Source organism: Vigna angularis, chromosome 11, assembly GCF_016808095.1.
Source record: "Vigna angularis cultivar LongXiaoDou No.4 chromosome 11, ASM1680809v1, whole genome shotgun sequence".
Taxonomy (NCBI): Eukaryota; Viridiplantae; Streptophyta; class Magnoliopsida; order Fabales; family Fabaceae; genus Vigna; species Vigna angularis.
In genome coordinates, this window is record NC_068980.1 from 24273932 (window position 1) to 24299267 (window position 25336).

Here is a 25336-nt window from a genome sequence, read left to right on the forward strand (position 1 = left end):
ATTGAACCATGTCATGAGGAGTAGCAGGAGGTCTTAGTCTTTGGGGCTTCCAATATGCCTCAAGGTCCGGAACAAACTAACCTCGTGAGTGTGGTAGGGTGAAATGCATATGCAATGACTTTGCAAAGCAGTAGAGGCCACCACGAGTGCACGACCCGCCATAACTCGACAATCATTCTAAGTCCGGACAAGTCAAGTCTAGAACATAACATGCTAGGATGTGTTTGATTTAGTTGCTTTGCTTGATTTATCTTGTGTATGTTATGTGTTATTAAATTGTATGTTTTCTTGTATATCTAGCTTACCATTCTGCTTGTGTTTGTATTTTGTATGTGTGGTGTTTTTCTTTTGCAATGATCATCCGTTGGATGTGAGTAGAGGGAGATGAGGTGTCTCTGGAGCAGGCTTTGGAGGGTGAGGATGTTGCTGTTTAGTTTAGTTAGGTTGTTTATTTCGGCGTATAGTTTTGGAATACTCGTCTGTATATAAAGTTTTAAATTCTACGGTTATTTTGGATGACAGTAAAGTTAATATTTTATTTAGTAGTCTATAACTCTTCTATTATATTATTTCTGTGACTACAATAATATGGTTTAAGGCTATATTTTGGGATGTTACAAATAAAATAATCTAATGTCTTGATTTAGGATGCTTAATATAATTATTAATGATGTTAATATAATTATATTTGATAATTCTAAAATGGAAAGTCCATGGATTGATCCTAACTTACAGGACTTGGAGATATTTGATCATGTAGACTTTTTTAATAAAAGATATTTTTGATCCTGTGAACTTTTTTGATCCAAACTTATATATGTGTGGATTAAGGTCAAATCCTATAATGTGAGCTTGTTTGACAGGTCTAAGTGTCACTTAAGGTTATTAACTTTTGTCTAAATATAATTGTTTTGTTGTTTTTCTTGTCAATTTAATATATATATATATATATATATATATATATATATATATATATATATATATATATATATATATATATTGTGTTGATATGAATTGTAGTGTAATAAAGAAATAGAAAAATTAATGATAACTATTTTTTAAAACCACGTAATAATTTGATTAATTCATAAGTAAATAATGTTTGTTTATTTTATATACTAATTGAAGTTATTAGTTTTTTTCTTCAGTGTTTCAACTATACTTAACAATTTGATTTTGAATACATGAACTATGTTATGAAATACTTGGATAACTTCTTTCATAGATTTCTACAACACATTGGACTAGATAATTTGTAATTTTGTTTTTTTATTTTAATTTCCAATGATTTTAAAATTTTCAATATTGACAATAATGATGCTATTTTAGTCTGTGTGTTCACATGAGATGATTATATTATTGAAGAAGAAAAGTGAAGACAAATTTGAGAGATGAGTGGTGTTTGTTTGAACAGATATACAAAGAAGGATTTACAAGAATTTGCAAGATATGTATCTTTTTTATCACTCACGAAGCTATTTGGATTTCAAGTGATTTGTTTTAAAAAATCAACTTTGTCCTCAAAATAAAGATGAAGAAGGCAGGTTGAATATTCGGTTCCTTTATACTCATATTCAGTTCAACTGAACCATAATCAATTCCAACTCAACACACAAATGAAAAAGGTGGCGTATTCGGTTCCTTTGTTTTGTGTATTTGGTTTCTTGATACACCAAATCTCTAATACGTATTAATCCATATGTTTAAGTGGAGAATGAGGCCTATTTATAATGAGTATATTACACAAAATCATATCCCAAGTGCTTCATGTTTCTTCTTCTTCTATTAATAATAATAATACAATTTTAAAATTAATTTTTATTTTTTTCTCTCCTTATAATAATTTTTAAAATTATATAATATTAACAATTATTATTTATATTACTTTTAATACTTTGTAATATTTAATTTCTTTCACAAACTTTACTTTTAAATTCATTCGCACTCATTAATATTATAATCTAAATTATTCTGCATTTAAAAAAACTAATATATATATATATATATATATATATATATATATATATATATATATATATATATATATATATATGGGTTTCTTAACGCGCGTACACTTGTTTTTCAATTGGTACATTTTAGCAATGTGTACCATTTTAGTAACCAAAAACCCTTATATATCATGGATTCTAATTTTTAAGGTTAATTATTTTAATAATTTTCATTCTCAAAACTAAAAAAAAACCAAACCCTTACTCAGTTCTCTCAATCCTTTCTCTTTCATCTTTTCCTCTCCAACCTTTTCTTTGTCATCCTTGTAGCCTCAATTGAAAAAATCAGAAACATTTGTTGTTAAACAATTTGCCTTTGTAAACCTTCAAGGTTCATTCAAGATCTCTTCAATTTCATCATCTTCACTAACCTCTCTAATTTTATCATCTGTATATGTTGAATCATCATCTCTAAAACAAACCTTCCAGGCCAATTACCAATTCCTTCGGATGTCATTATGCTTGTGAAAATTAGATAAAATTATATACCACAAAAATTATAAAATGAAAATTCATTATAAAATAATTTTTTGTAAAATTGTTTAACCGTCAGTGTTTCTTATTTTTTTTTTAGTTTGGACTACCATAGAATGACAGAGAAAATGTTGGAGTGAGAGAGATGAAAAAAAAAAGATTGAGAAAAGCGAGGGAGGTGAGCCAGAGTTTGCGGATTTTTTTTTTAGTTTTAAGAATAAAAATTATATATATATATATATATATATATATATGAACGAACGAGAAATTTATATATAATTCAAATTAAAACTTCATGATCTTATTTACAACGAGAATACTAAGAAAATTAGTCAGGTGTGAGACGAAATATAAATATTTTTTAAAATACAAATATGAAAACCCATCTAGATTTTACCCATTTCATTCATATTGAAAGCTAATGTAATTTATCGACGGAAATACATTTAATGACAGCAAGGTTGGAAGACTTTGGAAAAGAGAGTATCTGCTGCGTAACTCTCTCCATGTCAATATCGGAATACCGCAGCCAGAAAGCAGTACATATAGTCATCTGCTCCAGAACTTTTGCATTCGCCATCACGAATTTCGCCAGAAGAAGCTCAGCCTCATGCACATTAAATTCCTTAAACTCAAAAACTTTGAGGCTACACAGAAAGCACTGAGGCACTGATGCAAAAAGCACATCTTTATTTAACTCTGATACTCCCTGAAATGTTTTTTGCTGAAAATTTAGTCATCATTTTTTTATTATGTGTCTTCCAACAATTTGAAAAAGCTTACATTTTGTAGAACAAGTGTATTAAGAATTGGGGAACTGTGAAGAATGTTCAGCAGAGCTTCACCAGTAACCTCATTTAGCTGCAGATAAGTCAATCTCCCAAAAGCTGGTAGTTGGGAGAAAATATCTCTGGCATGAACCAAAACCTGTAAGACAAAGAAAATACTTTCAAACTTGTAGGTCAAATTTTTCATATCTTTTGGATAGATGTGTTAGCTAGATTATTAAAGTGCCATTAAAGTTTGGTAGCACATTTCACCACACAAGAAAACCCTAAGATGCAATTGTACTTTTGAGTTTTGTCTTTCTAAGAATTGTTTGCTTTTAATCTTTTCTTAACTTTAAACAGCATTACTTTTTACTTTTTCAGTGTTTTATATAACTTTTATAGAAAAACAAAAAATTGTTATAACAACAACTTCAAAAATTAAAAAAACTAACATTTTTTTTAAAGGTTATAATTAAAAAACTAACAAGTTTTTAACAGATTAAATATATTTATAGTTTATAGCAAAATTGATTTTTTTTTAAATAAAATATTTTAGTTTTTAAACTAAATAAAATTTTAATAGAAGAATTTTTTATATTTAATAGAAGAATTTTAAAGAATACAGTAAAAGCTTTAGAATTATTCTTAGAAGAAAATTACCTTAGAGCATGTATCTTTCACCAAATCTCCTTTACACCTTATTATTTTTCCATTTCACAAAATTTAATGCAAAAACTTCATATTGGTATTGTTGTAAAATCAAGTGTAGTATTTTCATTACTACATCCTGATTTCCTTTCTGGCAACTTTTCCTCTTTATGATAAAATTCCATCTATAAATTTGTAATTCAGCTAAAAAAATTCCTATTTAAAATCGGACACTAAATTAATCCCGTGTTCAATATGTTACTAAAAAATTTATTTTTCTTTCACCAATTTCCATAATATATATATATATATATATATATATATATATATATATATATATATATTACTAAATTAAACATTAAAGTCCTTTTTTCACTATTTTTTTATAAAGAAAAATTTAACTACTTAATAAACTATCGTAGTCAGATTAATCCTTTAAAAATTAAATTTAGTGACAAAATGTTTAAATATATAATATGGAGAATAAACAATTTAACAGCTAATTTAGAAAATATAAGTTTTTTTTTTAAATAATGTGATGATAAGAGTGCCTCTTTCTGTGGTTGGTATGCATTTCCAATCCCAATTACCGAAATTCAATGCGATTTTGAAAACTTCCTTATAAGTACGGGAGGTTTATTACAGTAAATACCGACAATTTTTTACGGTTTCCGAAAACTCCTTAGGGTGATTATACGCAAAATCGCGGAAAATTATTTATCAACGGAACTTTTTCAAGCAGTTTTCTCCCTCGCGAGAAATATATTATTTATTAGGAGTTAAAATCGTCGGTAATATGAAAAAAATCTAATAAAATTTCAGATTTTTTAGTTATATTTTTATTATTATATATGATCTTTGACATATAAATAATTATATTTATATTTCTTCTAAATATAAAAATTTATTTTTTATAAGCATTTTAGTTTTATAATGTATGTTAAATAAATGTAAATTTGTGTCATTAAATAAATTGATATTTTATTATAATATAATATTTTATTAAGAAAGGATAGTAAGTGTCAAATGATTGTTATATCTGAAAAGTTGTGTTACTCAACCACACTGTCAAAGTAGCTTTCTCAACCATGTTACTCGTAACAGGCAAATAACAATTCTACCTATCAATAGATAAATTTCCAATTCACATAACATGAAATGAAATCGTACCTTGTAAAACAGTAATTTCAATAGTTGCACTTCAAGGATTTGTGCAAGAAGTTTATGAGCTTGATATCCAACTTTTTTCACTCTGTCCTTTCTGTCTTCATCAACAACAATCACTACAGATGCACTACGAATTGATGATGAATTCAACAGAACGATATCCTGTTCAAGATCACCCTCATAAGAGAAATCTGTTAAACAGGGGGCGAAAACATTGACTGAAGATTTATAAGCTTCATCTGATAGGGATCTCCAAATTGCAATGTAAAACCTTTCAAGTAGGGGTGCTTCTATTCTAATGTTCTGCATAGTTTGCCACTCGCATCCTCTAGCTTCAAGCACTTGGAGAACTGGGAGGTTAAGAATTAGGTCTTCTGAATAAGTGGAAGATTCACCCACTAACTTGATCCCAGATATGTTAAGTATTTTCAGATTTGGAAGAGAAGCAAAAAAGGGAACACATAGAGTGCATTTCATTTGAAGCACCAATTGTACTAGAGAGCTGCAACTGAAGAGGGAATGAGAGGGAAAGAGGACTTCATAGGAATACTGAATATGAAGGTTTTTTATTCCCCTTTCAAAGATAGAGGAGATCCAAGCATTCACATGGCTAGAATCATATTGGTAAGATGTTAAACAAAGAGAGAAACTTTGGATTCTTGAATTAGCAAGAAGAAGAAGCACTCTGTTCACAAAACACTCAAAATTTTGTTTATGCATCTTTTTCTTCCCGACACAGTGGAAACAATCATTGAGCTGAAGGCCTATGATGGATGTCCAAACATGAATCCACCTTTTTGATAACAAACTAGTGTGAACTGCCTCCATTGATGGAAGGAAAGACAGAATGTGACCAAGAATACTGTCATGCAACTTGCTAATTATGTCTTCCCCAACAACCCCAGTTTTCTCGGTGGGAACCCCTTTTGCATTTTCATCATTCTGGGTTGCAATTATTGATTTCATGACTTTTGAATCACCTGCTGCATGAACACCGAAGGTGTCAAAGTTTCACAAATGCTCTAAGATGAATAATTAGAAAAGAAATGAAGCAAACTCATGTACGAATTTATCATAATTTCAAGCATCCTAATACAACATAAAGTGAATTAACAATTGAATTTCTAGGAGCTTACTGCAAAGTTTTTAACAATTGAAAGGAAAAATTTGAACATAAGAATCGACTAAGAGAAGTAGAAAATGCAATGAGAAGGATTGAGTCTCACCTTGATGGAGAAATGTTAGAATGGCAGAAAGTCTGGGTGAAATTCTGGGAACACTGAGAGTTTTATATTTGGGTAAGTGCAGCATAGACCACAATAAGCATCCACACCTCAGGAAAAAAAAGTAGTTGAGAAAAGAAAAGAAAAGTAGGAAAATGTAATTATAGGTTAACTCATCTTCGACTTAAAATAATTATAATAAAAAAATTATAAAAAAATGAATAAATTATTATTTATAAATTATGGGTTAACTCAACTTAAAAATGTTTAATCACATGCTGGTTGACCTTATTCCAATTTATTTTAAAATTTAAACATATTAAATGAGTTGGTATCTATTTGATTGAATTTGATCCAGTTTGAAAACTATTTAAATCAAGTTAACTCATAAGTTAAAATTCATTATAAAACTCATTATATCGTGTTTAGCTAAAAATAAAAAATATAAATAAATTATTATACATACAACTAAATTTATTTTAAAACTTAAATATGTTTTTTATTTTTTATGGACAAAATATTTAAGAAAATCCTTTTTACTAGAAATTTAAATAAAGCAAAAGAAAATTACAAGAATTTCATAAAAAAAAAAAACTGCAATTCCGTAAACTACCACAAAATATAATTTTCGCACCGATAAAAGTAAATAAATACAAGGCATTTTAAACTGTTTTCCATAGTCTTAAGCCACAAAATATCAATTTCAATGTAATATTCATTTCCTCTCATAAATTTTTTGGTAATAAATCCCAATTTTTTCAATAAAATATTTCTCTTTCTCTTCACCTTTTAAAACCATTATCATTTATTTTCAAAAAAAATTCTATATTACTCGTTCCGTTCCTTTTCTTAATCAAATTTAAGATATTTTTTTCAAAAGCTAAGAAATATAATAAATTTTATTACAAGATTTTCTATTTTATCTTTTTATTTACATCATGATATATGAAAATAAAATCCATAGAAAAATATTATCCTTAAAAACCAACGGAAAGACTAATAAATTATGTTTTTTTCAATAAATTTTGAAATCAACGTTTATGTGTTCATGTAAAAGCCACGTGAGCTGACAGAGTAATAAAGAGGTACATAATTTTCCACGCGTTAGAAAATAGATAGAAGCAGATGAACCCTCAAATTTTCAAAGATGTGTAAATTGGCTAACTAAATAGGCGTCCTGCGAGTTTTCAAAATCAAATGGATTAGTTAAACTTTTTTTCAAATTCAGATAGGATTATCACGATAGGATAAGGGTATAATTTAAAAGAAATTAAAATGCATTATTTTCCAATTATTTTGAATTTCAAATTATGTTATTTTTACATGTTTGATTTATACAAAGGTAATTTTAGTTTATTAATTTTTTATTTGAATTGAACATTTAATTTAAATATTATTTAATACTTCAAATTATGTTATTAATTTTTTATTGTGATTTGATGATTAGATTGATATGGTCATATAAATTGCAATTGTATTATTATTTGGTGATTAGATTGATAATATTGGTGTAAGAGTTATTATATATATAGCCATACAAATTGTTTTAAATTAGGGATATACAAATTAGTTTTGATTTGTTTGTATTAAATGGATTGATTTGCTGATGAAATAAACTTTAAAGTTAAGAATCATGCGACTAATTAATGTGTTATTTGTTTTTGTTCAAATATTGTAGTTTTTGACATGTGTTCACGTTTCTAGGTTCCTATATTCTTAAAAATTTCTTTTTAATATGAGCATATAATTATTTGTTTGCTTTAATATATTGCATGTTGAATATGTAATTATTTTTTTCTTGAATATATATTGTTGTGAATTAATCACAGTTTCTCGTTTGAGATTTAATACAAATATTATTTACTATCTTTAGATTTTTTTGAACAAATGTACTTTTTACAAATGAATAGTTTAGAAATATTGAATTTTGAATTGTCCGGTTGGACAGTTTAAGAAGAGTAATAACTTTTTCATAATTTATTAATATATATAAATTTTAATATACATGTTTTAAATTTCATGAAAAATTGCAGTTGTGTTTTGTATTGATCTTCGAGTGCATATTTGATTGTGAATTATAATCACTTTCATTTCGTTTAACCTGAAGATCAATGCGAAATGCTGGCAAAGCTTCGTGAAATTTTAGATATGTTGTTTAAAATTTATATGTTTAATAACTAAAAAAAATGAATCTTCTTCAATGGGATATGGTCACACCTTGAATATAGTAAGTTTTACATTAACATATTTATGATTAGGTTAACTTTGTACATTGGTTTGATTTATGCTTCTAAGTTAATTTATGATTATAATTCTATATACATTGAAATGATTTATGATTTATTATAATTTTCATTGAAAATATGCTTTTGGACTATTCTGGACAATTTTAAAATAGGTTTAATCAATTTTTAGGTTCCTGTTTATGTAAATCGTCTCAAATAGGTTCTTGTATTATTTTTGGTCACAATTAGGTCCTTATTCCTGTAAAGTTGAATCAATTGGAACCTTGCCTATAATTGGATTGGATGACGTTAAGATTTTTGTGTCGTGGCATGCTGATTGCGCAAATGTTAATCACGTGGCAAAGAAAGCTCACATTACGTGGATGTGTAATTTAGAAATTCAAAAGAATAAGATTTCATTAAATTCTTAAATTCGAAGATGAAAATCCTTAATTAAAAGGGGTGCTTGAGGTGATCGAGTTTGTTGTTGTGCGACGTGGGTGGGTGGGTGGTGAACATAGTTGTTGTTCTTCCAACAGGATGTCGAAGGACCAATCTTGCTATTCGTCGACATGCAATGTGTGGCGGAAGGAAAACCCTAATGCGTGTTCACTGATTTGCTATTGTGGACATAGATGTGTGTTGAGAACTACTAAAACTATGAAGAATCGAGACAAACACTTTTGAGGATGCTCTAAGTATAAGGTATGATACATTGAACCTATGTATTTTGTGGTATTGTTTCTAAGAAAAGGCCATTGTGGTTGATTGTTGTGTTTACATAATAGTATTGAAGACGCTGGTTGCATCTACTTCAAATGGTCCCGATAGATGATGCAAAAATCCTCTAACGAAACCTTAATTCTCTTGATTGAGAACTAATTTGATTGTAAAAATCCAAATTTCGAACGAGAACAACAAACCCACTCAAACCCTATTTTCCCTAATTTCGCACACTCAACAATCTCACCAAAAAATCTCTAACTTATCCCTAATACATTTTATTTTAATTTCGCACAATAAATAGAACATTGTCTTTTTATTCAATTTAACTTATTTAAATCTTAAAATAAATAAATTCCACCTAATGCGACCTCAATGTGCCACATGAGAAATAATTGCTTGGTCAGCATGCCACGAGACAAAAATTTTAATGCCACCCAGTCCAATTAACAACAAGGTTCCAAATGATATAATTTTATAAACAAGGACCTAATTGAGATAAAAAATAATACAATGACCTATTTGAGACGATTCTGCATAAACAAGGATCTCAAAAATGATTAAACCTTTTTGTATTTGGGGTTGTTGTAGAAACAAACCTGTCTTTATAAAAAATCAATAGAATACGCCTCAGTTGTGACCATAACTGAAGCAGAAAGCCCTCTACGACGTCGATTCTGGCCACAACTGAGGCAAAAAGGCTGACGAAAAAAAAAATAAAAAACACCTCTAATGCCTCAATTAAACCACAATCAAAGCAGAAAACCCCCTCTACTGCCTCGGTTATCTAGAAATCGGGGCAAAAACTCTGACGAAAAATAAAATAAAAAAATGACATCCCTCTAATGCTTCGGTTGCATTTGAACTGAGGAAAAAACCCACATCTTTTTGCCTCGCCTATATATGCTTCGGTTTGGGAACCACCGCTGTTGTCTCTTTTAACCTTTTTTTTGTCACCATTGCATTTGATCCGTTCATATATGTTTTTTCTCCCATGAAAAAGATGGTTTTTGTTATTTTATTTATAGTCGTGGTGACTATAAATAAGAGATTTACATTTTTTATCAATGAACTTTTTATCTATTGGATGTCAACAATACATTTCCTAATAGCGATTAATAAGATATTTACATTGAGCAATCTCCTAAATTTGTTGCTCATGGAAGTCTTTTGGATTGATATTTCATCTTTTATGTCGTATTCATAAATCATTAACAATTTGGTGTCACTTGAGTGCAAAAGTATATATTTTTTCTAAGTCTTTGTGCATTATATTAGTAACAAGCTTGATTTATATGATTTGTATGCACCAACTTACAAGGAGTGTTAGATATATTATATTTATATTTTATCTTTAGTTAGTTTGTTATGATTTCTTATTTGTATTTTAGATTTAATCTATATGTTTTCTACTATAAATAGAATAATATTTATTGTGTATATTCCACACAAAAAAAAAGATTAATTTTATATATAGTTTTCACTAAATATTGTAATTATTCTATTAATTAAATGTATATTTTAAAATTTTAAATCATTCAATTTTTACATATTAAATAATTTAGTTTGTTTTAAAAAATTGTTTTAAGATTAAAGTAATAATAATAATAATAATTAAATTTAACTCAACAAAACAAAAAAGATATATAACAAAAATATGCATTCAAGTTGAATCTGTATGGGTTTTGTGTATAATAGAAATTATATTAATGCGTTATGTGTAGTAAGGTGGCGTACACCACATAAACGACCGTCATTTCAATTTGGTTGTTGCACGTGAGTGGTTGTTCGCACATGCGCTACTTGTCGTGTAAAATGTAGACTGTAGCAACGTTAGGTTGGAACATAAATGGCGTGACCCTACAGTTGGATGACCTTAACTTCTCAGTTGACTTACACCCTTTCTTGTCATTATGTCAAAAGAAACAATTAAGAACCATTTTCCTTCTGGGACAAGCCTTCAAATCCTGTTTCTGGTATGCACAAAAAACTTGAAAAATATATACTGGAAACAAAAAAGTAAAGATGACAAATTACCGGTTTTTAACATAAAATAATAATTTTTTTAATATTTTTTCAATGATCACTTATTTATGAATTAGATAATATTTATGTAATAATACTATGGTACATCGAATAATCTCACATCAAGTGGTGTAGATTGTAACATTCCAAAAATACAGTGTCAAAACTATATAATAGGAACATCACAAATTAATAATATTACAAATCAGTCTTACAAAATAAAGAACGTACGCTTGTGGTCGAACAACCTTACAGAAAGACAAGAAAGTTAAAACCGTACAAAATAAGCAAACCCCGACCGAACGATTTACAAAAGGTCTATACCGTACGGTCAAACAAAAGAAAAGGGAAAAGATGATCGAACGATCATCTTACAACTAAACTAATATATTGACCAAACGGTTCTACTGTTCGGTCTTAACTTCTACCTCAACTAAATTTTCTTCTTCCAGTAGCTCGTCTCCTTCTGCTCACATCCGCATGGATGATCATTGCAACAGAAAGACAAACAATCGTACAAAACAAACAAGACAGGAAACATAGGGTAAGCTTATGTAATTCAATTCAATCATCAACATGTACTTCACACAATGCAATTAAACAAGATAATTTCATTCACTTTTACATGCAAAGCCTAATACTAGACTTTGACTGTCCGGACTGTATGAATTCTGTGTAGCTACGACGTTCATACACCCGGGTGATGTAGTAACTGGGATACCCTCAACAGCTGTCACCCGAGGTTAGTCTTATCTGTCCAAATTAACCATAAGGACTAGGACCTCCTGTCATTCCCACTCATGACTTACCCTTCTCTACGTGAGAACGAGTAATCACGGAATATCAGGATGAACCGCCAGCTTAGCATGCCCACATTCATACTTTACCAATTTCCAATATACATTCATGAGCTATTCCTTCCCGGAACGCTCGTTCATAATCCAATTCATTTTGTTTATATCATATTTCATCATCTTTCATTAATAAGACCTCAATGAGATCAATTTGAATAAACGTCTCTGAAGATACCAAATGTCGAACGTTAACTTCGACTCTAAACAAGACCGAACGCTTGGAGTGAGACCAAAGGTCTCCAGTTCCAAGCGGATCAAAACCGAGAGAGAGTGAATCATTAGTTTAAGAAAGGGAGTGATTAACATAATATTTCTCGAGAACGACTAGAACCAAACGTTTATATACTAAGTGAGCCAATTGGATGAACTGACTCACGAGTTAGACCGAACACCAACAAGCCTAGGCCGAGTACTAAAACTCTAGGCTGGAACCAATTTAGACAGACACTGAGGGACATCAAATAAGGGTACTTAACTGGATCCGGTGAATAAACCGAACGTCAATAAATATACTTAGCCTTTGAATGAGTTAAACATCAAGAACAATCAGAATGACAGTCAAAGACCGAGCACCGACAAGGGCGAACCCTATTGAGTTTTGACGAACGTTCTTATTATATACATATATATATATATATATATATATATATATATATATATATATATATATTTTACAAAAAGGAGAAAGAGTGTCTGGTGTAAGACTGAGCACTTACTCGGCACTAGCACTTGGTGTAAGACCAAGTACTACTAACTTATAGAGAAAATGCTTGATAAATATAATGGATACCATTTTTAGTAGTGTTTAAGAACAAACGAATTATACAAATACATATAGATATCCTTGGGTTTATAACCAATTACCAAGGGACGACTACCCTTGGCCGAACGCTCATGTACAAGTATTACAAAACAAAGACGCTCGTCCTCAACTAGGATTCTTCCCAAATGAAAGAATCCAATTCTAACCAAGTCCACTAGAAAAACCGAACGATCAAAGACTATTCAGTGACGAACGTACACTTTCATAGGGAATTACATACTTATCATTCTTTACACCAATTCATTTCCTCAACATCTATTTTCATACATTCATACAATCAAAACATATCAACAATCATACTTCATATTCATTCAGCAACTCAACAAACATGCATCCATTAAAACGAACGTAGAAACGAACATACAATCAAATTATATAAGCTTTCCTTACCTCTAACGTGACCGAACGTTCATAGAGACAGAGTACAGTTTCACCACTACAAGTTCTTCTACCCTTAACGCTCGACAATCCAAACTACATCAAGTGAAAACCCAACACTATCAGAACCACTCATTATGAGAAGGGTGATCAACACATGAAACTAGAACTTGGTTTGCATGTCTAGGAAAACGCACGACTGAGTGAAGAGAAGGTTTACAAACCGAACGGTTTAACTGGAAGCTCTTGACGCCAAAAGTGCTTCTGCGGTGCCTGAATGGTGATCGGAGAAAAGAAAGGGTGAGATTTTGTAGAGAGAAGGAAGAGTTTTTAGAGAGAAGGAGGAGATTTCATAAGGTTGAAGATGGCTGGTGCATGCAGAGAAGTGGCACGAAACTTAGAAAATTTCAGTTTTACTCTATCGTCAAAATGTTCGTCCAATCTGCGACACACACCTGTCTTCCACTTTCTGAATCTCAGACTTCCTTTACTTGACACCTGACGTCCGCTCAGAAGGTTTTGGGTGCGTTTTAAATGGATTCTGACATAGATCAATTATAAATAGTCAAATTTAATAAAAGTGATGATTCTATCGTATAAACCCTTTACGAAACAGCATTTATTTACCAAAATTATAAAAAGTTATGAAATTATTTTTTCCTCTTCTCAATTCATTTTTTTCCCAACTAAGATTGAGGCAGAAGCTATATTGTGATTAGGATACAAACCTAAGCTATACAAATATTACATAGTTGAAGCACCAAGTATCAAAGTGTCATGAACTCATACTCAAGTAGCAGTCACATAATGCATCACTTAGATCAATAAAAGAGAAAGGTTTTTGAGAAAATAAAATAAAACACCATGGGAGATTCCCTTTTGAAACCTTCCAAATGGAAACCTACACCATGCCGCTTTAGAAGGGAAGATCCAAATACAAGATACCATTGTGAAACTATGTAGATTTCTCTATGCTTAAAGTAAAAATAATAAACATTTTAAAAGTATATGCACATAGAAGATCAGTTAGCACTTAAATAGAAATTTCAGCACCAAAGCTTTCCTCCAACTATGGTCTTATCTTACAGATTTAGAGGATCGTTCTCTTTTACACCAAGCTAATGTTGAGACACTAGTGATTCATCTTTCACCAAACACATTTGAATGGCTGATAGAGAAATTGAACCCTCCTCACACTACCACCCAGGTCACTCTTTCCTCATCCACTTTATCAATTTCCTAGGCTACAAGACAACAAAAAAAAGTGCTAAATAATAAGATATCAGAAGTAATACCCTCTCTAATTTTTCTTTCAATTCGTGATCTTTTTTAAATGCACAATATTTTCATGAATCCAGATTTTCAGAAGGCAAGGGCTAGAAAGGTTCTATTTGTATATATTCTCTAGAAAATATAAAAGAGAACTATCAAATTCATTCTTTGGGACAATTCAAACAATGTTGAATATTGCTGGTGTTGCAGGACATAACATTGCTGCAGATGATGAGGTAAAAGAATTAATTGCAGTAGGTGTTTCAACAACAACAGATGAAGATGAACAATCACTGCTCCTGCTTAGCCGTTGGAAATGGTGGTTTTTAGTAGTAATCAACGTAGCTATACTCTTGATGGGTCAATCTGGTGCAGTCTTGCTAGGGAGATTCTACTTTGACCAAGGAGGAAAAAGCATATGGATGGCAACACTAGTACAATCTGTGGCTTTTCCAATCCTTTTCTTTCCACTTTTCTTCTTCCCTCACTCAGAAAACCTTTCTGTCACCACTGACCTCACCATAAACTCTTCTACTCACACTGTCATCATGGTTTACATCCTCTTGGGTACCCTATTAGCTGGAGATAACTTGATGTACACAATAGGGCTTCTATACCTTCCTGTATCTACTTACTCTCTTATCTGTGCATCTCAACTTGCTTTCAATGCCATATTTTCCTTCTTTATCAATGCTCAAAAACTCACCTTGTTAGTAATTAACACAGTGGTTTTTCTCACCATATCAGCTTCACTTCTAGCAGTTCATTCTGACTCCTCAGAGAATGAAACGATGAATGTTACCGGGAACAAGCACATGGTTGGTATTTCGTGCACTATCGGTGCATCAGCTGGGTATGCCCTTTTGCTGTGCCTGATGCAGGCATCATTTGAAAGGGTGTTGAAGAGGGAAACATTTTCTGTTGTCCTAGACATGCAGATTTGGACATCTTTTGTTGCTTCATGTGTTTGCATAGTGGGAATGTTTGCCAGTGGGGAATGGCAGGGTTTGAAGGATGAAATGAGGAGATTCAAAGCAGGAAGAGAGGTTTACATTCTGACCCTTGTTGGAACTGCTTTGGCTTGGCAGATTTGTTCTGTTGGAGTTGTGGGGTTGATCTATTTGGTGTCTTCGTTCTTCTCCAATGTTATGAGCATGCTGAGCTTACCACTTGTTCCTGTTGCTGCAGTTCTTCTATACCATGAACATATCGATGGTGTCAAGATTGCGGCCATTTTGTTGTCAATCTTCGGTTTCAGTTCTTATATTTACCAAAATTATTTGGACGATACCAAGTCCAAAGCACCAGCAGGAATTCATCATACTGCTACCCCAGAAATCTCCATTTCCTGATAGATGTTGAAGATGTTTAGTTTTCACTACAGCTTTTGGCAAGAAGAAATGAATTTTTGAAATTTCAAAGTTTGATATGTTTTCTATATCAAGGAATTGTTATGGAATATTTATATCGGTTTGGTGAGTTACTAAAATTCTAAGTGATCATCTTTAACGGAATAAAGTTAGAAACACTCAACTTGTGTGTATATCATTTTTAACTTTATTTTTCAATTAAAATTAGAATGGTATTCTAGAAATTAAGGATGACTATTTACAAATAAGAGAAATGTACTTCCAAAATGAATTGAAAACTTAGAATCATACGAAGGGAAACTGAAATTAGGAATTTACTTCTATTATGATACGTAAAGAACCAACCATGATAATAGAGTCTTATTATGATATGATAGGTCTTCTAAACCCTATCATAATATATTTTCATCGTAATATCATATAACATGTCTGTTTAAACGATTTTTATTTATTATAATATATGTAATTTTTATTATGAAGATATCACAATTATAACAGAATTTCTAAAGTACGTTATAATATTTATAATATTTTTTAGTTTTATTACAAAATTGTTATTAATCAATATATTATGATAGATGAATCTCAACTCTCATAACAAGCTCTCATGAAATTTTTTTTTTCACTAGTGAAAAACATAGGATAATGTTTACTTATAACTTTAAAGTTATCTGCATTATTGAAATGAAATGCATGGGTTATTTTTCAATTAATTGATAATTGACTTACAAAGTTTACATACAAGTTTTTCTATTTTCATAGGACTTAACTAAATTTTAAATATATCATAAATTATGTATTTTTATTTGAATGTTTATATAATAATTTTTTTATTAAATGTCTAAAATATGTTTTACTTTTGTTTAAGAATTATGGTGTTTAATTTTATCCTTAACATATTACTGTGACCACTTTTTTTGGTCTTCTTGTCTTTTCAACTCGATCAACCTTTTCTTTCTCTTTCAATTTGGCCGTTAAATCACTCTTACACTTTTACAAAAAGATAAATAAGAGTAACGCTATTTGATGATAAAATCAAATAACAGAAAGAAAAATACTTAATTAAAAATACAATATCCAAATTTTTGAGTTATTTAAAATTTAATTAAAATTTTAAAAATAATAATTTTATAATTAGAATAATATAAACAAAAAAATTGATGAATGATTATATGGTTAGATAAGACAACATATAGTTTTACACTATGGTAGAAAAAAGTTTTGATATTGGTTATTGTGGTTATTATATCTCGTTTTACCAATTGAGGTAAAAATGAAATTTTATTATTAATTGAGGCAGAAATATAGAAATATAAAGTATGTTTTCGTAATTGTAATTATCTCAATTGTTTTGTTATAATATTTGAAAAATTGAGTAAATTTTATCGTCTTGTTTGTGAAATTTTTTATTTAAATTAATTGTTCTTGACGTGGTACAAAATTAAATTATTTAAAAAAAATTTATTTTATAATATTTTATCGCCACGAGCACAGTAGCAACGCTGCGACCGTCGCTGGAGAGAAACACCACTATTGCGACACCAAAAATAGATCCTCCACGCCGTGAACCAGGACCGAACCAGATCGCATGACAGAGACCAGCCATTGAGACGAGAAATCGTCGCGTCTCCAGCGGCTACCGCTGCGCTTGCGAGAACTCCATCGCAGAAAAACCAGACCACACGGCGAGGCCAGTCCACTACCGTGACGGAGAATGCGAAGGGAGAAGAAGCTGTCGCGCTTCCACCACAACACTAGAAGTAAAAAGAAGAAGCTCGAAAAACAGTGGTGGCAGGATTAGGGTTCTAGGTTCGCGAAGAAGATGAGGCAGAAAGGGGATTTCAAATTTTTAGGGTATCTGGGTTGCCGATTTGGATTCAAAACCCACCAAGAAATAAAACAATGGGAAAATTTTCCAAATTGACATGAGAGGTCTGAGACACTAATTGACTTACTATTAGGAACAATCATGTCAATTTCCAAGGACAGAGTGAAGCCATCTTCGTTGCCCGATAGCTGGAAACTGCAAGAAATATTTGCTACTAGGGTTGTGCTTGGAAGTTACTTGGCACTTGGCACTGATGACTATCATATTTTTCTGGGCAATGGAAGAAACTGATTTCTTCCCTGTAAGAATTATTCAACTGAAATAAGTTCAAGACCTTTTCTTGGATCAAACAAATAACACCCCTTTGACTGTTCTTGCAGGAAAAATTCGGAGTTAGACACCTGACTCATGATGAAATGATGTCTGCTTTGTATTTGCAGGTTAGTATAGTCAGCCAGGCTCTGATATTTGTTACGCGTTCTCGAAGCTAGTCCTTTGTTGAACGCCCTGGAATGCTGTTAGTTATTGCTTTCGTTATTGCTCAGCTGGTAAGCATAGCAGTGTATGCTGACTGGAGCTTTGCAAAGGTGAAAGGAATTGGTTGGGGTTGGGCAGGAGTCATCTGGCTATACAGTATTGTCTTCTACTTTCCCCTTGACCTCATGAAGTTTGCCATCCGTTACATATTGAGTGGCAAGGCTTGGCTAAACCCCCTAGAAAACAAGGTATATATCTATTCGTATGTTAGCTTTCTTTGTGAAAGCTTTCATGGCATTGATTTGAATTGGTTGTTTCAAAATCTGTCAGACTGCCTTCGCAACCAAGAAAGACTATGGTAAAGAGGAGAGGGAAGCTCAGTAGGCTCATGCTCAGAGTAAATTTAGATAGAGTAAATTTTGATTAAATATAAAATTTGAATATTTTGTGTTTCGTCGGACGGTGGTGGTTGTTGGTGGTGGCTCCGGTGCAGCAGCGATGGGGGAGGACGTGGAGGAGGAGTGGAGGAGAAGATCTAGTTCCGGTCAGAAGTTTCTCACGTCTCTTTAAATGTTTGTTGGAATTGAGATTATAAAACACATCATTTACTAGATTAAATCACAGTGACATATCTTCTTAAAAATAATTATAACTCAGTACTGTTTGAGAATATTTAACTGATAGAGTAAAATTGTTTCAATTTTTCAAATATTATAATTTAATTGAGACAGTTATATTTATGAAGACTCATTTGAAATTCCTGTACAAATATAAGGATCAAGTTTAAATTTAACTAAATAATAAAAAATGAAAAAGAAGGTTCAGTCTTTAGAATAATCAATTATCATTTATTGATAATCAATTATTATAAAGAGAAAATAATTTTTGAAATAATTTCTAAAATAATCGATTAACACTAATCATAATAGATTATGAATAGATTATGAATGATAATTGAAAATAGATTCTTATTTTTTTTAGGTAAAGTCCTTTTTTTCGAATCAATATACAATTTTTTATACGAATTTCTCTGTCCTTTTCACTTTTATTGTAGTTATTTATAAGGAGTCAAATTTATTTATAAGAAAGGAAGTTTTTAAAAAGCATAGTTTTTAATAAGTATATCAATTCACTTTTCCTTTTTGGTTTTGTTTACCCCTTAATATTATAGTGGGAGATTCTAAAAGAAACTAATTTAGATACTAATTTACAAAATAATTATAATTTTTTATTTATAATAAAAAATAATTTAAATACTAATAAATTTAGTTTATAAAATAATATCTAAATTAACCAATGTTAGTTATTATTGTAGTATCTTAATTTGGTTGTTATTTAACAAATTTGTTACAGTGATTAACACTTGAACTCGAAGTGAGAAAATCAAATGAGAATCTTTTAAAATTAGTATATAATGTTTATTAAATAATCAAGCAGTAATATAAAATGATTTCACATACATTAAAAGTTAACAAATATCAAGTGATAAACAATTCTTAATATATAGAAGATTTTATAAAAGTTTAATAGTTATACGTTATTTTATCAAATTTTGTACACCGACAATGGATCAAATACTGTTGCATAATTGTTATAATAATTATTACATAATGAAGGAAGTTTCTTCTGTCATTTCCATAATTTTCTTCTTGCATTTCTATAATTTTACTTTTTCATTTACCTCTTTTAAATTGTAAAATTTGAAAGTTGTTTTTATTTTTAATTTTTAAATGGTATAATTTGAAAGTCAAAAATAACTTTCGAATTACTAATACGAAAGATATTTCTTTTAAAAAAATAGATTTCTGAATTGAATAATTCAGAAGTTAGAAATGAGTTCTGTATTATATAATTTAGGGTTAAATATATTTTTGTTTCTTTAATTTTCATTGAAAATTAGAATTAATTCTTCTTTGAAACTTTGAACTAATTTAGTTCTCAAACTTTAGAAATGTGTGAATTTAGTCCTTTTAATTAAATTTTGTTAACTTTATTTGATGTTTCAAACGCATTTCTCAATTAACATTGAAGCAAAAATATGTCAAACGGTGTAAACAATTCAAATGCTATCATGAAACATACTTAAAACATCAAATAAACCTAACAAAATTTAGCTAAAAGGACTAAATTCACACATTTCTAAAGTTTGGAGACTAAATTAGGTCAAAGTTTTGAAGAGGGACTAATTCCAATTTTCATTTAAAGTTAAGGGAACAAAAACATATTTAACCATATAATTTAGAAACAAATTATTTCTCTTGAAAAAACGTGTTATCAATAAATAACATTAGTATGAAAACTCCATAATAATAGAAAAATCACAATCCTTAATATTATGTAAAAAATTTACACAATCCATAGACAACTTCCACGTCTTTAGACTCCAAATACACTTAATTCTTTAAAGTAAAAATTTCACCTAAACTTCACAATACTCCATTTAAATAAGAAACTGTCATATAAATCTTAATCCATATAAAGTGATTTTTAAAAGTTTAATTTTGACTTAAACTCAGTGTAAGATTGTTATTATCTTAAAATATTAGGGTATATTCTATGAGATTTGATCCACGCTACCGACAGAAGTCTTCCTATTAGAAAAACACAGAAGCTTTTATTATGTATATTATTCATACACGCAAGAAAAAGTCCTAATAAAAGTGATAACAAAAGCTAGTGAAACTCTAGGAGGCTTATAAGCCAATAATTTTCAATGGTGATTTTTTCTTCCTTCTCCAATGATTTATTTCTGGTTGGCTTAGCGAATTCCCACCCACCCTCCAAATTTAATGGAAAACAAATGGTGAAGAAAAGGGTGACAGCATGGAATCTTTCACATGATCATTCAATGTTGCAAAACACTTTTACCATTTTTGTCGCAGACCCACCTTGCCTACTTTTCATTTGCTGTCCATTTCAACACACTCTTGTATTCTCAAGAAAACAAGGAACATTCTGTTAAGAAATGTTATGTCCAGACCAATAATATAAATTCTAAATATTATAAACCTAATTCAATCTCATAAAACTGATTTGTAAGATAAGATTTGCATCTGCTTATATACTATAAATTGATTTTATCTCTAATCAATACGAGACTTTCAACTCATTCTAACAGAAGAATCAAAGTAATATGGTTAGGGTATGAACAAATCATTGGCTTTTGGTCTAGAAAAACTTTCACTGTGAGCTACGCTAAAGGCATTGACTTTGCTGATGCCACAAAAGTCCAACATGGTTTTCACACAATGTTTTTTTCTTGGTTGAAAAGATTAGGGAGGAAAAATATTTGCCTTTGCCTAAAGAAGAAAAAGTCTCATAGTAAGAGAAAAGGTTTGCAGAAGTGCTAAAATTTATCTCACCTCACCTCAAATAGAAAAGTGATCACCAACATTAGTTGACATGAATGATAGTGACGTTTTTTTTTTACTATGTTATTCAGAGAATTATCTATTTTGTGTGTTCTAGTAATGATTATACCATAATCAATCCCTTGAGATTGTGTTCTCACACAATAATACATACAATTTTGACAGAGTTTATCCTCTTACCTATGCTTTCCATGAAAAATATATGCTAAATAGGTGTCATGACTCATCTCATCACAACCATCGAGCTCACAATATATTGTTTAGACAAGAGAGAACATAATGATGGACACACAAAATTAGGTGGGTTCTTCATGTGAAACTTTATAATCAGATATACCTTATTTTCAAAAGGGTGTTTGATACTTTTTATTTTTCCTCTTACCATCATCACATCATCTTCACTTTCATCTTCATCTTCAGTGATCTTCCTTTCTTGGTTAAATTTAGGCTCCACCATTCTAGGATGTAATATGGCTTGTGAGGAAATAACTCTGAACTTTCCTTGCTTGTTTCTCTCCTCTGAACATTCTGAACTGTTACAGTATACAACTCTGCGAAACTCTGGCTCGTCCAGTGTGTGAAGATGGAAGCTATGTTCATCTTCAGCAGCAGTCACAATACCAGAAATTGAAGATTTGAAGTGATTCTTCAAAGAAAACAGAATACTACAAAATATTACCCCAGAATTGCTGTGAGATTTCCTCCTCTATACACATGAGATTTGTTTCATTTACGAAAAAAATGCTAGTTCTGCATATTTTATGCTGCAACTTTTCAACTTGTTCTCATATGCCAAATTCTGCAAATTAGCAATGACAAATCCTGAACTAATCTTTGGCATTAATTGCCTATTCTGATTTTCTACATCCTCAGGTTCCTAAAATTTAATCAGAAGCTTATTGCATAAATGAGGAAGGCATTGATTATAGCCTGTTCCATAACCATATGCTTCATCGCTTTTGTGATATCCAAGATCGTTATTTCAGTTCTCCTCTACAAAAGATGGAGAAGAAAACAGATGATCCATGAAGAAGGTTATCCAGGTATGGAGGAAAAAGGGGATGTTTTCTGCTTTAGTTTTTGCAGACAAAAATCTGAATTGATTGCATAATACAGGAGGAAAGATAGTTATATTTAGGTCCTCAGTGCTTAAATCTCTCACAGCTGATGCGATCTTAAAGAAGACTCAGAAACTGAACAACAAGGACATCATTGGATCAGGTGGTTATGGTGTGGTCTATGGACTAAAACTAGATGAATCCACAGCCTTGGCAGTAAAAAGACTAAACCGTGGAACTGCAGAAAGAGATAAAGGCTTTGAGAGAGAGTTGCAAGCAATGGCAGACATAAAACACCGCAACATTGTGACCCTTCATGGATATTACACTGCACAACACTACAATCTTCTCATATATGAGCTAATGCCCAATGGAAGTTTGGACTCCTTTTTGCATGGTACGCATTTGTTTCTTTCTAACACTATACTTAGACATTAGGTAGAAGTCAAATAGAAGGAATTTATGGAATGAACAATTTTTTATGCATTATAGATTTTACTATTGACTCTCTTTTATTCTCATATTTTCTCTAACAGTATTCTTAGTTAAAATTCAAGACTAGGATGGAATGGTTTAGCTCATCTGTTACTAACTAGTATTGGGAATCCAAGTATGAGTCTAAGTCTCACATTAGATAGAAATGAGAAAGTAGAAGATAAAAAATCCATCAACTTATTGTTTTAAAGTTTTGGATAGAGAGTGGTGTCAATTCTTATATGGTTGGACTCATATCTCATTGATGTTTGTATCTCTCCGGTGAACCTTTTCCTCGATAGACCCAACAAGTAGTATATCACGATTGAGGAAGCACAAGTCTCTTATGTTGTTTTATGATTTTGGAATGTTGTGATAATTGAGCATAGTTTTCTAATTGCAAAGTCCAAAGTAATGCAGGAAGATGGAGAGACAGGAAGGTTTTGGATTGGCCAACCAGATATAGAATAGCTGCAGGTGCAGCTAGAGGAATATCATATCTTCATCATGATTGCATCCCTCACATTATCCACAGAGACATCAAGTCAAGTAACATATTGTTGGATGAAAATATGGATGCTCGAGTTTCTGATTTTGGATTAGCCACTTTGATGCAACCAAATAAAACTCATGTCTCAACATTTGTGGCCGGAACTTTTGGATACTTGGCACCTGGTATAGACTGAAGCAAGCCAAACATAGTTTTTACATTTTAAACTACCTGTGTTTCAAATTCATTATGTTTTTTTTTACCTGCTTGATTATTGTTTGCATGCAGAATATTTTGATACTGGAAGAGCAACACTCAAAGGGGATGTTTACAGCTTTGGAGTTGTTTTACTGGAGCTTTTAACTGGGAAGAAACCCAGTGATGAAGCATTTATGGAAGAGGGAACAATGCTTGTCACATGGGTAAGAAAAAAATTCTTATATATTTCCTTCTATGAATTTATTCATCAAACTATATAGCTCTTAATTTTTTAATTAAGTATCATATTTACTTTTAGCTCTATCATTGTGAAACTAGTATCAGGGTAAAGCATATTTTCCCATTTAAATTTGAAAACAAGAAATTATGTGCATTAAGAAATGAACATTAAGTCTAACTCAATTCCACACAACAAGCATGTAAAGTAAGCTTTGCCTCCACTTATATACTTTAAATTGATTTTATTTTTAGTTGACGTAGAATTTCCAACAATGTGAAGATTAAAATCACAAAAAAATTATAAGAAAATTGGAGCTTTGTTTGAAGCATTGGCCTTGAGTATGAATTGCATTAATCTATCGTAAAGTTGAAATCATAAATATATAAAGGTGATAGCATTATCTATTGTGTAACTGTAACTGAAAGAACAACATAAATAACATATAATCCATTTTACTTGCTTTTATTCATACCTTTATTACCAAGGACTTATAAAACACATTCTATTAAATATTAAAAGGGGATGTAATTCTTATGTTAGCTACCAAGTTTAATTAGAAGAGTAATTTGAAGATCATATTAAATTCAACCCAATTTTGGAATGAGTACTTACTTTCGAGAAAATCATTATTATTATTGAAACAGGTGAAGGCTGTTGTTCGACAGAAGAAGGAGGAGTTCGCCCTTGATAGTAGCTTAGGAACTTGTTCAATGGAAGAGGTAAATAAGGTGTTCAGCATTGCAATGATGTGTCTTGAACCAGATCCTTTGAATAGGCCAACCATGGCTGATGTTGTCAAAATGCTTGACAAAACAGAAGTAGATAAGCTTGTTACAGAATCCTGATTTTTATATTAAAACCATCTGAACTGTGGTGTTTCTGGAAGACCATCTTACAGGCGGTGGTGGTGCTAGACTACATGTTAGATGTTGCTTGGGAGTGTCATGCTCAAGAGAGAGAGGGAATGGAGGAACATAAAAGAAAATGTATAGGAAAGTATTGAATTTTGATAGAAAAAAAATTGATGTAACCATTACTAAGAAGTGTATTTTATGTCTAACTCAACTCTACAAAATCGACTTATAAGATAAAGGTTGCATCTACTTGTATACTATAAATTAATTTTATCTCTTATCAACGTGAAATTTCCAATAATCATACGATATAAATAGGGCCAGCTGCTGCCTGTCAACTTCAACAAAATTGTTGTAATTATTCATGGATCTAATGATTTTAAT

The 25336-nt window shown here is 30.7% G+C and overlaps 3 protein-coding genes and 1 pseudogene across 4 annotated transcripts; 3 read left to right on the forward strand and 1 right to left on the reverse strand.

The window, feature by feature from the left end:
- Positions 1-2856: 2856 nt before the first annotated feature.
- LOC108333342 (F-box/FBD/LRR-repeat protein At3g14710) lies at positions 2857-6401 on the reverse strand. Of its 2 annotated transcripts, none has more exons than XM_017568756.2 (4): positions 6295-6401; positions 5072-6048; positions 3267-3410; positions 2857-3192 (listed from the first exon to the last, which is right to left on the reverse strand). In XM_017568756.2, exons 1-4 carry the CDS (start codon positions 6377-6379, stop codon positions 2902-2904), a joined length of 1497 nt encoding a protein of 498 aa, XP_017424245.2. In that variant the 5' UTR covers positions 6380-6401; the 3' UTR covers positions 2857-2901. The 2 variants fall into 2 exon arrangements, with proteins under 2 accessions (XP_017424245.2, XP_052727141.1); XM_052871181.1 differs by having other exon boundaries at positions 5072-6051; positions 6295-6396.
- An 8375-nt stretch (positions 6402-14776) lies between these two features.
- On the forward strand, positions 14777-16015 carry LOC108333654 (probable purine permease 11). The gene has a single exon (XM_017569128.2). It carries the CDS (start codon positions 14777-14779, stop codon positions 15941-15943), a length of 1167 nt encoding a protein of 388 aa, XP_017424617.2. The 3' UTR covers positions 15944-16015.
- A 1151-nt stretch (positions 16016-17166) lies between these two features.
- On the forward strand, positions 17167-18912 carry LOC108333633 (plasma membrane ATPase 4-like; annotated as a pseudogene).
- Positions 18913-21880: 2968 nt separating this feature from the next.
- On the forward strand, positions 21881-25221 carry LOC108333539 (receptor-like serine/threonine-protein kinase At1g78530). The gene is made up of 7 exons (XM_017569002.2): positions 21881-21937; positions 22180-22328; positions 22511-22680; positions 22754-23092; positions 23590-23844; positions 23948-24081; positions 24743-25221. The coding sequence occupies exons 3-7, from the start codon at positions 22545-22547 to the stop codon at positions 24941-24943; spliced, it is 1065 nt and encodes a 354-aa protein (XP_017424491.1). The 5' UTR covers positions 21881-21937; positions 22180-22328; positions 22511-22544; the 3' UTR covers positions 24944-25221.
- Positions 25222-25336: the final 115 nt, after the last annotated feature.

Coding starts and splice junctions, on each gene's coding strand:
- LOC108333342 (XM_052871181.1), bottom strand. CDS start 6,379: ATGCTGCACTTACCCAAATATAAAACTCTCAGTGTTCCCAGAATTTCA. Junction 6,052..6,294: donor TCTAACATTTCTCCATCAAG/GTGAGACTCAAT, acceptor GTGTTCATGCAG/CAGGTGATTCAAAAGTCATG. Junction 3,193..3,266: donor ATACACTTGTTCTACAAAAT/GTAAGCTTTTTC, acceptor AAAACATTTCAG/GGAGTATCAGAGTTAAATAA.
- LOC108333539 (XM_017569002.2), top strand. CDS start 22,545: ATGAGGAAGGCATTGATTATAGCCTGTTCCATAACCATATGCTTCATC. Junction 22,681..22,753: donor CCATGAAGAAGGTTATCCAG/GTATGGAGGAAA, acceptor TGCATAATACAG/GAGGAAAGATAGTTATATTT. Junction 23,845..23,947: donor TTTTGGATACTTGGCACCTG/GTATAGACTGAA, acceptor GTTTGCATGCAG/AATATTTTGATACTGGAAGA.
- LOC108333654 (XM_017569128.2), top strand. CDS start 14,777: ATGTTGAATATTGCTGGTGTTGCAGGACATAACATTGCTGCAGATGAT.